Source organism: Somniosus microcephalus, chromosome 1, assembly GCF_052327205.1.
Source record: "Somniosus microcephalus isolate GS21.2 chromosome 1, FLI_Smic_1.0, whole genome shotgun sequence".
Classification (NCBI taxonomy): domain Eukaryota; kingdom Metazoa; phylum Chordata; class Chondrichthyes; order Squaliformes; family Somniosidae; genus Somniosus; species Somniosus microcephalus.
Window position 1 is genome coordinate 437,948,678 of NC_140987.1, and position 17,427 is coordinate 437,966,104.

A 17,427-nucleotide genomic window follows, 5' to 3' on the forward strand; every position below is an offset into this window, starting at 1 on the left:
ATGTTCCAAAGTATCTGGAGTTTTTTTGGTGTGGTCAACCATGTCAAATGCTGCAGGGATGTCTAGGAGGACAGAAAGTCATTGGTGGCTTTGTCCAGGGACTGGTGGGTGTGCATGTTAGGTGACAATGAGACATTCTGGAATTTGAGATGGAGTGATGGTTGAAGAGGACAAAGGCGGGCTTTTTAAAAAGGAGGGGGTGAGGACAGTCATTTTGAAGGAGAAGTGAAAAAAAAAGTGCCTGAGGAAAGTGAGCAGTTGAGATGTAAGTGAGCCGTGGGCCCAGGAGGGGTGAGCTATACAGTCAGTGAACAGATTATGGGCGGGTGGGGGAGGGTTAAGAGAGCAGGTGGTGGGTTTCATTGAGGAGATTACTTTGTGGAGGGCTGAGGCAGTGATAGGTGAAAAACTACAGAGTGTTGCGGAGTAGTCGGAATGACCGTAAATAGCAAAAGGACATGTGCACTTCTAAAACAAAGAGGGAAGACCAAAGGAATATCAAGAATTTTATTGTAACATTGTTGAAATGACTGTACTCTCAGAGTGGAGCTTTTGAGTGCAGTCATGCCCACATGAATCAAAAACACAATTTCTAAATTTGCAGATGACACCAAATGTGTGGGGGGGGGGGGGTGGTGGTGGAGGCGAAGAGAGAGTCAATACTGAGGAGCACTGCAACAAATTACAAGCCGACATTAATAAACTTGCAGAATGGGCATATAATTGTCAAATGAATTTCAACACAGATAAATGTGAGGTATTACATTTTGGTAAGAAAAATAAGGAGGCCACATATTACAGGAAACTTTGGTTTATCCGGAGGTTGTATGTCCGGAATACTCGATCTAATGGCAAAAATCAGGAGCCATTTTCTGTAAGTTTTTTTAGATCTCGTTCTTTTTTTTTCCCCCAGTCAGCCACTGCAAGGTCTGTAGCTATAGCAACAGCTTCAGTTAGAGACGCTTGCAGCTGCAGCAGACTCTTTCGAAGCTGTTGCTAAGCAACAGTGTTTGTTGTCAAATACGGAGATGAAAACATGCTTCAACATTAACTTTGTATGTCCGGCAGTTTTGATAGATCGGCAACACGCCGGTCCCGTCAGTGCCGGATATCACAAAGTTTCCCGTACTTGGAAAATAAGAATCTAAGTGGGATAGAAGAGCAAAGGGATCTCCGAGTACAAATACACAAATCACTAAATGTAGCGATGCAGGTTAATAAGGCCATAAAAAAAAATCAAACCAAGCACTAGGGTTTATTTCTAGAGGGATAGAATTGACAAGTAGAGAAGTTATACTAAACTTGTATCGAACCTTGGTTAGACCACACAAGAGTACTGCGTACAGTTCTGGTTGCCATATTACAAAAAGGATATAGAGGCACTGGAGAGGGTGTCGAGAAGATTTACAAGGATGATACCAGAAATGTGAGCTGTTTCCAAGTTAAGACTTGAATTCAATGAACTACAAGAGTCTGCATTTTGAGATATTTTGTTTGCATCAGTATTAAATCAGAACCTACTGTTGGCAAACCTTTAAATACAGGAATTGTAAGCCACTTACTTCCTCATGAATGGCAGGAAATATTTCAGTATTTGAAGAAAACGTTTGTGCCAATAGGAATGCTCTGCAACAGAAAGATATATTTATCACTAAAATGACTGGTGATTACATTCATTCAATGTCACAAATAGGCTGATATATTAAGTGTAGTTAAGCATAGAATCGTACAACACAGAAGGAGGCCATTCGGCCCATTGTGCCTGTGCTGGCTCTCTTGGTCGAGCTTTCCAATTAGTCCCCCCCACCCCCACCCCGCTCTTTCCCCACAGCCCTGCAATTTCCCCCTTTTCAAGTATTTATCCAATTCCCTTCTGAAAGTTACTACTGAATCTGCTCCGCCACCTTGCCAGGCAGTGCGCTCTAGATCAGACATTGCTGAAACTTTACTCTTCTATCATAAGAAACGTAACAATGTTAATTGTAACATGTCTTCATATTATAAAAAGGATATAGAGGCACTGGAGAAGGTGCAATAAAGATTTACAAAGGATGATACCAAAACAGAGATGTTATAACTATCAGGAAAGACTGAACAGGCTGGGGCTCTTTTCTCCAGAGAAGAGAAGACTGAGGGATGACCTGATAGAGGTCTTTAAAATTATGAAAGGGTTTGGTGGGGTAGACGTAGAGAAGATGTTTCCACTTGTGAAGGAGTCCAAAACTAGAGGCCATCAATATAAGATAGTCACCAAGAAATCAAATAGGGAATTTAGGAGAAACTTCTTTACCCAAAGAGTGGTTAGAATGTGGAACTCGCTATCACAGGGAGTAGTTGAGGTGAATAGCATAGATGCCTTTAAGGAGAAGCTACATGAGGGAGAAAGGAATACAAGAATATGTTGATAGGATTAGATGAAGTAGGGTGGGTGAAGGCTCACCGTGGAGCTGTAATATGTAACGTGAAACAAGTCACAGCAGAGCGTCAACGTGACAGAAGAGTAGGGGACAGGTTCAGTTCACCTGCACGACCAAGTTCCCAACTTCATCTGAAAGATGCTGTTGATGGGGATGGGCAGGGAGAAAGAGAGTAGCCATCATCAGTGGCCGACATTGTCCACCTGAACAATGGCACTGAAAGGAGCTTAGAGGACACCGACCCACTCTCCAAGCTACAGGGGGCCTAGTGAGACCACTACAGAGGGGAAAGAAAGAGTGACTGCATACCTTTAACTATAATAAAACCAACGACAGCAATTTGACAAACCTGTGGAGGTTTCTTTCCACACACATCTTGCCACATTCTCCCTCCACAGATACAATTGCTTTAACATTAATATGCGAGAAACATGCAATTTACATGTTGAGAATAGCTGCTTAAAACAGCAGGCAACTAAACGCGGTAACTCTGGGATATTCCAAGGCAGGGTCTTATCCTGGAATGGTTCTTTAAGAAAGGAAACCCTGGTAATGATCAAATCAGAATTCTGGATTACTATTGATCCCTGCTGGAAAATGTATGTGTGGGCATCAGGCAAGGCTGTGATGCCCCTAATAGTTTTGAAGACTTTTGACATGCACTATCTATGCTCAAGTGCAGAACAGCCTCTTGGGTGAGGTACGGGAGGGCTACTGCTGCCCGAATACCACTCCAGCTCAAGTCACTGCCTCTTGGAGAGAAAAGAAAGCCAATTGTCGAGTTGCCTGATGGTAATATGAAGACTGTGTGAACATCTGTCAATTTTACACAGTTTTAAATGAAACTCTAGCCTTAATGAATGTAATTCATTGGTTAGGCTCCCTAAGGTAAGCATTTAATCCTCATCAACTAAGGGATTTAAATGGGAGATTGTTCCGTTCCAATTTAGAATGATTGGGGTGTGTTTTAGACATGTGAAGATTGCTTTGAGTATTTTCAAATGTATTAGGTGAATTGTGAAAGTATGTGGTTAAGGTACTGTAGTAGTCCAGTGCTTGTTTAAACAGTGCATTGTATTTGCAACATAATAATTATACAATAATTTAAAATACTTGCATTTCTATAGTCAGGGGAATCCAAGTTAACGTATATTCTAAATCAGTTTAGGTATCGTAGAGCAGTAGAAGTTGATGCAAGGTGTTGGCTGGATGTTACAGAAAGACGGCAGCTGCTGATATATCAGGTGGAAAGAAATGCCTGCAGGTGACTGGCTGAGGACACACCCCAAGGGTTGGGACCCAAGCACCAGAGAGGAGGACTTAACTTCAATCCAACGGTTAAACTGCCAACTGGCCCGAGGGGTTTACATCTCTTCATATTACCAATCATCCAACAGATTATAGACTTAATACTGAAAGCACATGGTTGCTTCCTTTTAACTCACTATACAAACTACATGAGCAAGCTTTGTATTACCCATTTATTGCCAAATACCAGGCAGTAAAAAGGTACCGTATTCTTTCTGTAACAATACCGTAGTTTCAGCCTATCTGTGCAGAGAACAGCCTCTTCTGAAATACACAACGGTCAGCCCTCCTACACAGAAACTTAAATATGTAACAGTAAGGTCCATTGTGACAGATACGGGCTCATCTTGCACCTTGTTATAAAATGTGTGTTATATCTTTTCCATATGAATTTTAGCACTAGACCTTTTAAAATTGCTGCCCTTGTCTGATGTTTACCATAGGATTTCCTTTGTTCGTTCATTAAGCACTTGTGGGTAGAGCAAATATCAAAAAATCGGGGTGGGGTAGAAATAAGCTAATTGTCTGCAACTGCTACAGCCCTAAAAGGTGCGAGACCAACATAAATTTCTAATGGGACATGTAATAAAATAGCCTGATGTAATAAAATAAAGAAAGAATTTATATAGCACCTCTCGTGACCTCAGAACATCCCAAAACACTTTACAGCCAATTTGATCTTTTAAAGTGTAGACCCTGGCGTAATGTAGGGAAATGTGGCAACCAATTTGCGCACAGCAAGGTCCCATAAACAGCAATGTGATAATGACCACAGAATCCATTTTTAGTGATGCTGGTTGAGGGATAAATATTGGCAAGGACTCCCCTGCTCTTCTTTGAAATAGTGCAGTGGGATCTTTTACGGCCACCCGAGAGGGCTTTGTTTTAACGCCTCAACCGAAAGACGACACCTCCGACAGTGCAGCTCTCCTTCAGCACTGCACTGAAGTGTCAGCCTAGATTTTGTGCTCAAGTCTCTGGAGTGGGACTTAAACCCACAACCTTCTGACTCAGAGGCGAGGGTGCTATCCACTGAGCCACGGCTGACACGTGGCTTCAGAAAGCCAGAGGAATTGCCTTCCACCTCCCAACCACCTGGAGTGATAATATTGATCAAGAAAAAAATATCTGGGCTTCTTCAAAAGAAACTTGCTTACTGTGTAAAAGAGTGTATTGATCTTAAGTGCAAGAAATTCCCTGGAACAGGTATAATTACCATAGTGTCTTCAGTTAATTCAGTTCTACTGTGGCAGAGCCACTGAGGGACTTTGAGCAACTGTACATAATTCCCTTTAACCAGGTTTGACTCCAACCTAAGCCTGTACCAGTCTGTTAGTGATTTCTGTGTTTGTACATACTGTTTGCATGCACGGGGCGCGGTCCCTTTAAGACTGCGGCAAAGCGCGGGTAAACGCGATGACGTCATGCCGCTAATCACGTGACCACCCAAGCGCGGGAGAAACGTCATGACGCCATCCACGGGACCGCCCTGGCAGTCCTCGTGGAGCCTCTGACCAGCAGACCTGTTTTCATGGTTCTTCAGTATCGATCTCGACAAACTGTTTAAACTCGTTAGTTCTGCATTAAAACTTGTTTGTTGAGTCGACCTCAGTTCTTAGATAGGAATTTGGCAATTCCTACACTACCGTATTTTGGGGCAACTGTGGAGAGGCATATAATGTGACACATGCTTATTTAAGAAGCTCATCAAAAAAGAATCTGCTTAAAGAAGTCCGAACAAGGCCTGCAGTGAACATGAACAAATAGTGTTGTGGGGAGTGCCCTGAATTGTAACACCCATCGTCTTATTTAGAAAATTAATGCAATTCTGCTGCAAAAGGGAAAGAGTTCACCTGTACAAATTAATTCTCCCAAGAGTTTGTGAAGTTGGCTTGTGATGCATTCTGGCTGTTCTGTTGTTCTTTCAACCTTTTTCTGAGAAGCCCGCTTTCTTCTCTTTCTGTGGTCAACGCCGACTGCATCTTTAGTTCCAGAAGTGGGTTGCATAGCTCTGAAGCCGAAATTGCACGCCGAGTTTTTATGATCTATTTCAGAAGGTCGAGGCTCGGCAAAGTCCCAGCTCCCTAGGGTCTCCCTGTTTTCTAGGGTTTTTTCTAGAGGCTCAAAATCTCCTTCCACATCCATGCCACATGGGCCCTCTGACGTATCACTGTCTGCATCAGTTTCCTATGATGTATACAGATATGTGAAACATCAGAACACTGAAATTATCATATGCAGAGTCTAATGAAGGTTTTACACTTCCTTTACAGAAACCTTGAATAGTAAATTAAGCAGATATCTCTAGCTCAGCAGTATCGAAGACTTTCCCTCCCTATCTATCTAACCTCCTCCAGCCCTACTGTGAAGGAATAAGCCATATATCCTATTTAGAAAAATAAACTATCTTATGAAAGTATTCTGGGCTTATTAAAACATGACAAACTGGGTTTGGAAATTTGGAAACCTAACTATGAAATAGCTATGAAAGAATTCTGGCTATTGAGATAAGACAGTTGTTGACCCTGAATAAATAACCTTATTGAAACAGAAGGTGCATGGCTCCGACAAGCTGATCTTTTGGGAACAAAACAATGGTTCACCCTGGATAAGGTGTTTTAATTTAAACTTCGTAAAGATGGCACATAAGATAAGGAACATCTGCCCTCGTAAAGATGACAAAATAAGGAACACCTGCCATTCACACCATTTTTATATGGTCAACCCAGAACACCTGGAGATGAGACAAGATTCTGGCTGATGTGGCAGTAAGAGTTGCAGAGGTCGGCAGAAAGATGAACAGGGATAATTTACTTGCATCAGCAGAAAACCTTAAAGGAAATACCACTGGGAAAGGGTATAAATATTGAACTCTCAAATGGGATATCAGACTCGCTTTAATCGGGCAAAGCGATTCTCGGCTTCAGAGGCGGCTTTGTAGTCTCCAACTCTTTGTACCTCGGGGATCAAAGGTATTTGATATTGATGGATATCCTGTATAAGAAACCTTTAAGCACTGTAATACTGTAGCGAAGTTAAGATTTAAAAGTAAGTTTCTCTGTTAAACAGACAGTATTTTTTCTCTTTTTAGACTGTTAATGTTGCGATTGACTGATTCACCAACTGTAAATTGCATGTTGGTTCTTTAATAAATTTCTATATATTTTTAGAATTGTCTCATAAGTCTTCCGTATCAAAAACTCGCGAACCCAATCTCTGTACACTCTTTGGTGAAGAGTTGCAGAATTCTAAGGAAGTTTTCCACACCCTCATAATATCCGGGACATTACAGTCTAGCTAAACTTATTAAAAGCGTGATCTGGAGGACGGTAACATTCTCAGGTTGTTCCTTTCCTTTATGGAGAGATAGCCCGGATCTTTAGTCCCAATTAAGCGTCTTTAGGATTCGGCTACCTCAAACTTTAGTTGAAAGTGAATGTCTGAGAAATACGCCTGATCCGGGGTAGCCCTAAAGGGGCTAGGACTAGTAAATATCCCTTCACTACAAACCCCCCCACCCTGCCCCCCTGCCGATCTCTGTGCTCCTCCAATTCTGGCCTCTTGCGCATCTCCAATATTCATTGCTCCACCATTGGCAGCTGTGCCTTTTGTTGCCTAGGCCCCAAGCTCTGGAATTCCCTGTGTAAACTTCTCTGCCTCTCTAACGCTCTACTCCTTTGACCAAGCTTTGTCACCTGCCTTAATATCTGCCTAAAATTTGTTGGATAATGTTGAGTGAAGCACCTTGGGATGTTTTACTATGCTAAAGGCGCTATATAAATGCAAGTAGTTGTTGTTTACCTTTGGGCTTCCTCACATCATCTTCTCTCTGCCCTCTGTTTAGTTCGACTCTTACCAATCCAATCATAGCCAGAGCATCTTCTTAATGGCTTCTCTTCCTGCCCTGCAACATAGTTCCCCAAGGATCTATCCTCAGCCCCAATCTGGTCCTCATCTCCAGGCTGCCCCTTGGCAGCATCATCCGAAGACATGGGGTCGCACATGTACGCCGACAACACCCAGCTCTGGCTCGCCACCACCCTCCACTGCCTCGGTGCTGTCAAACTGCTCGTCTGACATCTAGTTTTGGATGAACTGCATTTTCTTCCAGTTAAACATTAAGACGACTCAAAATCATCTTCACGCACCTCCCATCCCCCCCGATTCTATCCCCCTCCTGGGTGACTGGCTCGGGCTGAACCAGGCCATTCGCAATCTCAGCATCCTTTTCAACCCTGTGCGGAGCTTCCGACCTCATATCCTCTTCATCACAAAGACCGCTGACTTCCATCTCGGTAACATCTCCTGCCTCCATCCCTGCCACAGCCCACCTGCTGCTAAAAACCCTCATCTATGTCTTTTTCACCATTAGTCTTGACTATTCCAATGCTGTCCAGGCCAGCCTTCCATCCTCCACTCTAAGTAAACCTCAGCTCATCCGAAACTCTGCTGCCCATATCTGATCCCACAGAGTCCCGCTCACCCATCACTCCCATCCTTGCTGACTGACCTACAGTGGCTCCTGGTCACCAAACACATCCAATTTAAAATTCTCATCCTCATTCTTTCATGGCCTTGCTCTCCCTATCTCTGTGACCTTATTCAGCCCTTCAACCCGCACCCCGAAAACACACCAATCCTGACCACTTATGCAACCCCCCCACCTTTGGCAACTGTGCCTTCAACCATCTAGGCCCCCATGTTCTAGAATTCCCTACCTAAATAACTCCGCCCCTTTACGATCTTTCCTATAACCCACCTCTTTGACAAAGCTTTTGGTCACCCTTCCTAATATCTCTTTTTTGGCTTGGAGTCCATTTTTGTCTGATTTGGGACATTTTTGTGTTGAAGGCGCCATACGCATGCAAGTTGTTACTGTTGCTTTGCATTAGGGTAAATGACTGAGCTGAATGGAGTCAGTTCTGGTCACCGAGACACATAGAAAGCATTCTAGCGCTGGAGGCAGTGCAGAGAAGAGCAACGAGGTTGAACCCCAGTGTCAAAGGTCTTAGTTATGAAGAAAGACGGGAGAAACAACGTTTTACCCTTGCAAGGAGGCATCCGAGAGATGATCAAACGGAGGTACATAAGAGAGTGAGAGTGAATGGTATGGAAAGAGGTAAATCCAGAAACTTACTTTAAATATAATTGTGAGAGTAGGATAGTTCAAACAAGCAAAAGGCAAATTTAGAATTAATATCAGGAAGTTTTTCTTCACATAACAACAACTTGCATTTATATAGCACCTTTAACGTAGTGAACCATCCCAAGTGATTATCAATTAAAATTTGACACCGAGCCACATAAGGAGCTATTAGGGCAGATGGCCAAAAGCTTGGTCAAAGAGGTAAGTTTTAAGGAGCATCTTAAAGGAGGAAAGGTGCAGAGGTGGAGAGGTTTAGAGGGAGGGAATTCCAGCGCTTAGGGCCTCGGCAGCTGAAGGCATGGCCATCAATGGAGGAGCGATTAAAAATCGGGGCGGTGCAGGAGGCCAGAATTGGAGGAGCGCAGAGATCTTGGGTGGGGGGGGGATTTGTAGGCAACGATCCCTTTAAGCTGCAAGGCTGCGCGACACTCCAGGGGTCCTGCACAGCTGATGAGCTGACTTCTAAATTTTTAAAAAAACGCGCAAGCACAGACTTTTGAATGGGCCGCACGGCCCCCCAAAAAATGACGGGGAACATTGGTTGTAGGGCTGGAGGAGGTTACAGAGATAGGGAGGGGCGAGGCCATGGGGGGGATTTGAAAACAAGGATGAGAATTTTAATATCGAGTGATCAATAGATGGAATGGATCTCTGGATCGAGTGGTAGAGGCAAAAACTCTAGAATAATTAGAGATACACCTAACTGCTACAATGAGGGGACTTGAGGGTCCTTCTTGATGGATGAATGAAGATGGATCTAATGACCTTCCTCACTTGTAATTATCTTGTGAGTCCATGAGAGTTCAGTGATTTGCTGGTATTATATTGAAGTTAATTAAAAAAATAAAGTACTATTTATTGATAGCACAACACAAGGGAATTCGCAGAGAGTTGGGAAATAATGAGGAGATGATGGGGGTGGGCGGCTGTGTCAAACAGTGTGGGAAAGGTCGAGGAGTACAAGAAGGGATAACACACTGGCCATAATCACAAAGAATATTATTTGAAATTTTGGCCAGGGCTGTTATCAATGTTTGTAAGTGGGATAGAAGCTATCCCAAGGTATCTTGGTATCTTTACTGCCCCCTTTTTTTTTTTAAAGCAGGAACGTGATTGTAGCGAGACCAAAGTGACCAAATGAAACTTACTGTCGACTTCCCACCCGAGGCCCGTCAGTGTTCCCGCCGGAAACTGGCTGGAGCCTCGCTGAGGATGGGCAAAGAGATACCAGGGATGTTAAAGTGGAATAGAAAAGGTGACTCCTGAGCACACAAGTTAAATCATAGCTGCAGGACACAAGTACATATTGACCAAAAGCAAGTTCAGGATTGATGTTAAGAAGAACTTCCTTCTGCAAATAGTGATCAGTATCTCGAATGGTCTTCCAGGGACGCTCGTAGAGGCAAAAGCTCTGAAATCATTCAAGGGGCAGATGGGGATTGTAACTTTCTATGAATGTGGAGCGAGATGGACCAAATGGCCTCTTGTATATACTTATCTTTTGTGTAGAAAAATTGCAGTCACAAAGAGCGTGCAAAAATTATTTGCAGATTTGATTGCTTGGTTTTGTGGTACTTGCTGATTTACGCACGGTAGTCTGTACATCATCACATGTTTTGATTCATTGTAAAGGATACATTTTGATATTCCTTTATCTTCATTTGGGTTTCAAAGCAAAGTGGATACAACTATTGCCCCTTGACTAGGCTCATGGGGGTGGGCGGCCATGTCAAACAGTGCGGGAAAGGTCGAGGAGTACAAGAGGTAAAACACTGGCCATAATCACAATGGGGGAATCAAAATCTAGGCCGACACTCCAGTGCAGTGCTGAGGGAGTGCTGCACTGTCGGAGGTGCCGTCTTTCCGATGAGACGTTAAACCGAGGCCCCGTCTGCTGTCTCAGGTGGACGTAAAAGATCCCACGGCACTATTTCGAAGAGGAGCAGGGGAGTTATGTCGAATGCTAATTCTTTACAAACCTGATTCATAGTTTGCAGCCTCAGATTTATGGCCTGTCAGAGTACTAGTTGTCCATCTGTCAAAGAGAATCTGAGCGTACAAGGCTCCTCATTTTAGATTCAATGAGGTAAATCAGTAGGATAACTGTTTTAATTGTCCACCCCAGAGACACGACCTCCCCAATAAGAATGTCATAGGAAGTGTGGGCTTGTCTGTGGAAGGGGTCCATTGCACTCGGCATGAGAAAAGGTATCGATAGTAAGTGATAATGATAAACGTAACGTCAGAACTATTGATTTTCACACAAATAAAGACTGTAGCTGCAGGTTAAGTCTTTAAAAAAAGTTTTTGTTTTTAAAACTTGTTCATACAGTAAACTTGGTTCAGAACATAAAGAGAAACAACTAGCAACATCATGTGCTTGTACCTCATCCTCCTCGGTGAAGAGAGATGTTAACAGCCCCCAGTAGTCTCGAATCTGATCATTGGCCGAGAAGAAGTTAAGTATATTTTCATTACACAAAATGGACTCTTCAGACACCAGCTTCTGTAAGAGAAATAGCACCAGGTTTTAATTCAAGAGGTACAGTGGCAGATTGGCTATGTTACTGGACTAATGAGCTGGAGACACGATCCCACCACGGCAGCTGGGGAATTTAAATTCAATTAAATAAATCTGGAATAAAATTAAAAGTTAGTGTCAGTAATGGTGACCATGAAACTACCGGATTGTCGTAAAAACCCAGCTGGTTCACTAATGTCCTTCAGGGAAGGAAATCTGCCGTCCTTACCCGGTCTGGCCTGTATGTGACTCCAGACCCACAGCAATGTGTGCTCTGCCTCTGAAATGGCCTAGCAAAAGCACTCAGTTGTATAAGGTGGCTCACCACCACTTTCCCAAGGGCTTGCCAGCGACGCCCACATCCCATGAATGAATAATTTTTTTTTTTTAATTACTTTTTTTTTAAACTATAGAAGGGCTTCCCACTAAGGCAGATTGCCTTCCATACTGTAGAACCTAAGTGGAACTGCAGAAGCAGGTCACAACACTGTAACTGACTAGTTCCTACGGGGAACACATGAAACATTCGTATGGAAATGATGCGCTTCAGTCACCAATGGATTGTTTCTTTCAGAAGATGCGAAGGGAAGAGGAAAAGGCAAGAGATATTCTGTTACCTGTCGGCCATAAGCCACTTGCACCACACACTCCGGTTCCAGCCCAGAGGGCGGGACAGTCTAAGTGGCTTGTACTCGCTAGAGTTTAGAAGAATGAGAGGGGATCTCATTGAAACTTATAAAATTCTAACAGGACTAGACAGACTAGATGCAGGAAGGATGTTCCCGATGGCCGGGGAGTCCAGAACCAGGGGTCACAGTCTATGGATAAGGGGTAAGCCATTTAGGACAGAGATGAGGAGGAATTTCTTCACCCAGAGAGTGGAATTCTCTACCGCAGAAGGCAGCGGAGGCCAATTCATTAAATATATTCAAGAAGGAGTTAGATATATTTCTTAAGGCTAAAGGGATCAAGGGATATGGGGAGAAAGCAGGGACCAGGTACTGAATTTGGATGATCAACCATGATCGCATTGAATGGCGGAGCAGGCTCGAGAGGCCAAATGGCCTACTCCTGCTCCTATCTTCTATGTTTCTAAGTGAGTGGTTCTGAGTCTGTGGCTTCAAACCCCTCTGTGGGGTCATTGCTGCTCTGCTCCCCCGAGATGCCGTTCCTAACTCCCCGAAAACCTGTCATCGGGATCCCCGGCTCCTACTTCATTTAAAGAGGAGTGAACTCTTGGACTATGGGTATGAATTCCAGACTCGAGATCGTTTTTTCCCCCCAGTTATTACCAGATCAGGAATGACTGCACCCAGCACCAGACAGAGTATCCGCTCCTGGAACAATGACGACTTGGATTTATATAGTGCCGTTAATGTAGTAAAGCGTGCCAAGGTGCTTCACAGGAGCGTTATCAGACAAACTTTGACACCGAGCCACATAAGGGGATGTTGGGACAGGTGGCCAAAAGCTGGACAGAAGAGGTAGGTTTTAAGGAGCGTCTTAAAGCAGCACCTTCAGGTAGAAGCTTGGACCAACAAAGAGAAGCAAGCAGGAAGAGAAGGGATCAACCTTTTCATAGATCTATGATCCTGCCTTTGGGATAAGGGAGCTGGATTTAGCAATGCAAGCCTTGGAAGGGGGCACATAGATGCCACTTCCCTTGATCAGAACTACAGAAGTGATCAATGTAAAAGCAATGTAAGCTGTTTTTAACATTGCCACCGTTTTAATTCAGATTCCGGGAGACCGGCAACCATTAGTAGATGCCCAGCATTCACGCTGCTGAATCTGGTTCCACTATCCCAGTTTGTTGTGGGTCTACAGGTACACCACCAGGATAAGGGAGCCGACTTAAAGACACCAGTCTCCCGGAATCCCAATCAAAATGGCGGCAATATAAAAGCAGCTTTACACTGCTTACAGCGTCCAGCAGCAAAAGACGGCGAATGGCATCAGCTAGAGTTTTAAGATGTGAAAGTATCTCACGACATTTGACTCTGTTGTACTTCACTTAATTAATATTAATCATGCAGTTACTTCAATACATCTCTGCCACTTCAAATAAGCTGTTCATGACTGAGCTCAGCTTCAGATAGTAATGTTATGATTCATTTAATACAATCTGGAAAATAGAGAGTCATAAAAAAAAGGATTTGTGCAGCAAGATTATTCTTATAAGTAGAATGTTCATATCAGATATTCATTTAAACGATCTGCGTCATACAGAATTAAAGAATCACTGATCATATTTGGTTCTCCAACCTCTAAAAAGCCACTCAGTTGACGTTTAACGTCTTCCTTGAATTCACCGTTGATCTTGTCACATGACATCAATTTGACTGATGGGAGCTTTGTTTCAACAAAGGAGCTGATTGTCTGAAAAAGAGGAACAACGGAATTAATGGGACAATGGATCAGAACATCACCCTTTCAGTTCTGCACCCTGGGTTCAATCGCAGCCCCAACAGATGAAATGAACGTCTTCGGCAGCTGCAAGAATGCTGTATGGATTCAATTTAAGAATTCCTAGTGAGCAATTGGTCCACAACACAAAGGCCCGTGGGCCCATAACAAAGACCGCCTACTTCCACTTCCGTGACATCGCCTGTCTCCGCCCCTGCCTCAGCTCATCCGCTGCTGAAACCCTCATCCCTGCCTCTGTAACCTCTAGACTAGACTATTCCAATGCACGCCTGGCTGGCCTCCTATGTTCTACCCTATGTAGACTTGAGGTCATCCAAAGCTCGGCTGCCCGTGTCCTAACTCGCACCAAGTCCCCCATTCACCCATCACCCCTGTGCGAGCTAACCTACATTGGCTCCCGGTTAAGCAACACCTCGATTTCAAAATTCTCGTCCTTGTTTTCAAATCCCTCCATGGCCTCACCCCTCCCTATCTCTGTAACCTCCTCCAGCCCTACAACCTCCCCGAGATATCTGCGCTCCTCTAATTCTGCCCTCTTGAACATCCTGATATAATCACTCAACCATTGGTGGCCGCGCCTTCTGTTGCCTAGGCCCTAAGCTCTGGAATTCCCGGCCTAAACCTTTCTGCCTCGCTCCCTCTCTTTCCTCCTTTAAGACGCTCCTTAAAACCTACCTCTTTGACCAAGCTTTTGGTCATCTGCCCTAATTTCTCCTTATATGACTCGGTGTAAATACTTTTGTCTTATAACACTCCTGTGAAGCGCCTTGGGACGTTTTACTATGTTAAAAGGTGCTATATAAGTACAGGTTCTTGTTGTTTGGACTGGCTTGGGAACTAAATTCACACTGCCACACCAGGGGAGCTCTCCTGAATCTGGAGTCAATGCTGCCAATGTTGGGGCAGTGGGATTCCATTCACACTGCATGGGCTAAATTTTCACCTTCACTACATTAGGCCCAGGGAATTGTCACCCATTGTAGGACCCGTCCATGTTCCATTCCATACGGGTGGGCGATCTGGTCCACCAGATTATCACCCACGTGGTGAAGACAAAGATTTACCCACATAAGTTCATCATCAGTGTGAAGCTGAAACTGTCTCGCGCTGGCGTTAGAGTTGGAGCACAAGTTGGCCCAAACTGACTGAGGAGACCTCATCCTCCAGGGAATCGCACTCCGCTGTCAGATCATGCCCCAACTCCAGATTCAGGCTGCAGTCACACTATAGCTGCACTACTACTGAAGCCACTTGGCAGTCGAAGCCACCTTTGCACCCTCCTATCCGCACCTGGAATATGATGCTCACCTGGCCTTGTAACAAGCTTCACCTTGATGAGCGTAAAAAGTATAATTATGGAGAGAAACACAATTTAGAGTAGAGTGACCGCAAATTATTTTTAAATTACTAAAGAAGGTTTTTTTTCTTCCAAAGAACACTTTAGTTTAACCATTCAAAGATCACACACAAACAGGAGAACTGGCAACCATTTAACAATGAACGGCCCACTTGTAAAATTTTGAATTGCAAAATTCTTTGAAATTTTAAATGAGGGGGAAAAATCACATTGGTTTTTACACCGGTATAGTAGTGGTATATCAAGCAGGGTCTATCCCAATTTTTTTAGCATTGGTTTGGGTTGGGACCTAGAACCAACCGAACAGAGCGTATACTAACCTGATCACATCCAGTTAAGAATGGTGGACAACCAGGCAACTAACAGGAGGAAACAGCTCCATGAACATCCCTATCTTCAATCATGGGGGAGCCCAGCACACGAGTGCAAAACACAAGGTTGATTGGCATCCATTACTCATTTTATTATTTACTAAAGAGAAATGCAAGTATCTACATCTGGATTCCCAATTCATTCATCACATATAAAACACTGGCTAGACCTCAGATTCAATAGTAACTCTCAAACAGGAATTGGATAAATACTTGAAGGGAAAAAATTTACATGGCTGTGGGGAAGAGCAAGGGAGTGCGACTAATTGGATAGCTCTACCAAGGAGCCAGCACAGGCATGATGGGCCGAATGACCTCCTTCTGTGCTGTATCAATCTGTGATACTATGTGGCCATTGGCTAACATATTGGGCAACAATGGCCTACATGGCACTGGAGGCCGTTATCGTGGCTGTGCCAAGTCGGCCTAATCTGGGCTTCGACACGCCCCTCCATCCTTTGACCTTAGCTCCGCCCCTGTAGTCTGCCAACATTCACTGTCTAAACTCATGAAGATTGGCCGGAGGAGATCGTCAGAGGAGATGCTATGAGGAAGCCACTAGCGTTCATGGACCTGCAGCTCAGTATGAAATCAGTGCCCTCAGGAGAAAATGGGAGAAAAGATGAAATAAAAAAGAACCAGAGCAGCACATGGGTACAGGGAGGCCGAAAACTGCTTTGATTCTCCGCTCCAAAACGGCCAGTAACTCATCGAACACTAGTTGGCAAGTAGAAATTTCTAGACTGGCCACGGAGTTGTGCAGCTTTATTTACTGATACCACAAAATTTCTAAGTTTTAACTTGATTTTTATTTGCAGAAATTTTTCTGAACACTGAATGATCTACTCTGGAGTTTTGTACACAAGAAGCTGGTTACCTTACTCAGCTCTTTCTGAAGGTCCTCAAATTCGTGGTATTTTCTTTGAACAGACCAGCAATCCTCTGCAACTTGGAGGTTTTCTATGTCTAGTGTACAAGATGGATCCTCAATTTCTTCCCAGGATACCTGAAAGAAGTATAACATTACCATCTCAAAAATTCCCCTCACCTGTCCCAAAAAGTCAGCCAGGGCTCCCACTCTTCAATGGTGATATTGGTTAAGGACAAGATTAGCTCAGCTATGATACCTCCATTCAATCAAATAACCTGCAGACACTCACTGCCTAGGCTCAGATGTGAAGAATAATCACTTAAGTGAAGTACAAAGAGCTACAGAGGCCAGTTAAATCCTTACCCAACATGTGTCAGTCAGCACTCCCCCGCAGCTCTTTAAAAAGTATGGAATCATACAGTGAAATTACAGTATTACCAAGGCAGATTTTCAATTCAACAACAAATTGCATTTATATAGCGCCTTTAACATAGTAAAACGTTCCAAGGCACTTCACAGGAGCGTTATCAAACAAAATTTGACACCGAGCCACAAAGAGATATCAGGACAGATGACCAAAAACTTGGTCGAAGAGGTAGGTTTTAAGGAGCGTCTTAAAGGAGGAAAGAGAGGTAGCGAGGCGGAGAGGTTTAGGGAGGGAATTCCAGAAATAGGGCCTCGGCAGCTGAAGGCACAACCGTCAATGATGGAACGATTAAAAATCGGGGATGCTCAAGACGCCGGAATTGGAGGAGCGCAGATATCTCGGAGGGTTGTGGGGCTGGAAGAGATTACAGAGATAGGGAGGGGTTTGGCTATGGAGGGATTTGAAAACAAGGATGAGAATTTTAAAATCAAGGCGTTGCTTAACCGGGAGCCAATGTAGGTCAGCGAGCACAGGGGTGATGGATGAACGGGATTTGGTGTGAGTTAGGACACGGGCAGCAGAGTTTTGGATGAGCTTAAGTTTATGGAGGGTGGAAGATGGGCATCCGACCAGGAGTGCGTT

The 17,427-nt window shown here is 43.9% G+C and overlaps 1 protein-coding gene across 1 annotated transcript in view; it reads right to left on the minus strand.

Moving 5' to 3' along the window:
- Positions 1–17,427, minus strand: part of LOC147125321 (uncharacterized) — a 91,895-nt gene that overhangs the window by 26,884 nt on the left and 47,584 nt on the right. The window contains exons 9-13 of the mRNA XM_086001223.1: positions 16,425–16,553; positions 13,658–13,771; positions 11,258–11,377; positions 5,579–5,912; positions 1,563–1,626 (exon numbers count right to left, since the gene is read on the minus strand). Of these exons, the coding sequence (XP_085857349.1) occupies positions 1,563–1,626; positions 5,579–5,912; positions 11,258–11,377; positions 13,658–13,771; positions 16,425–16,553 (761 nt within the window). The remainder of the gene's footprint in view (positions 1–1,562; positions 1,627–5,578; positions 5,913–11,257; positions 11,378–13,657; positions 13,772–16,424; positions 16,554–17,427) is intronic.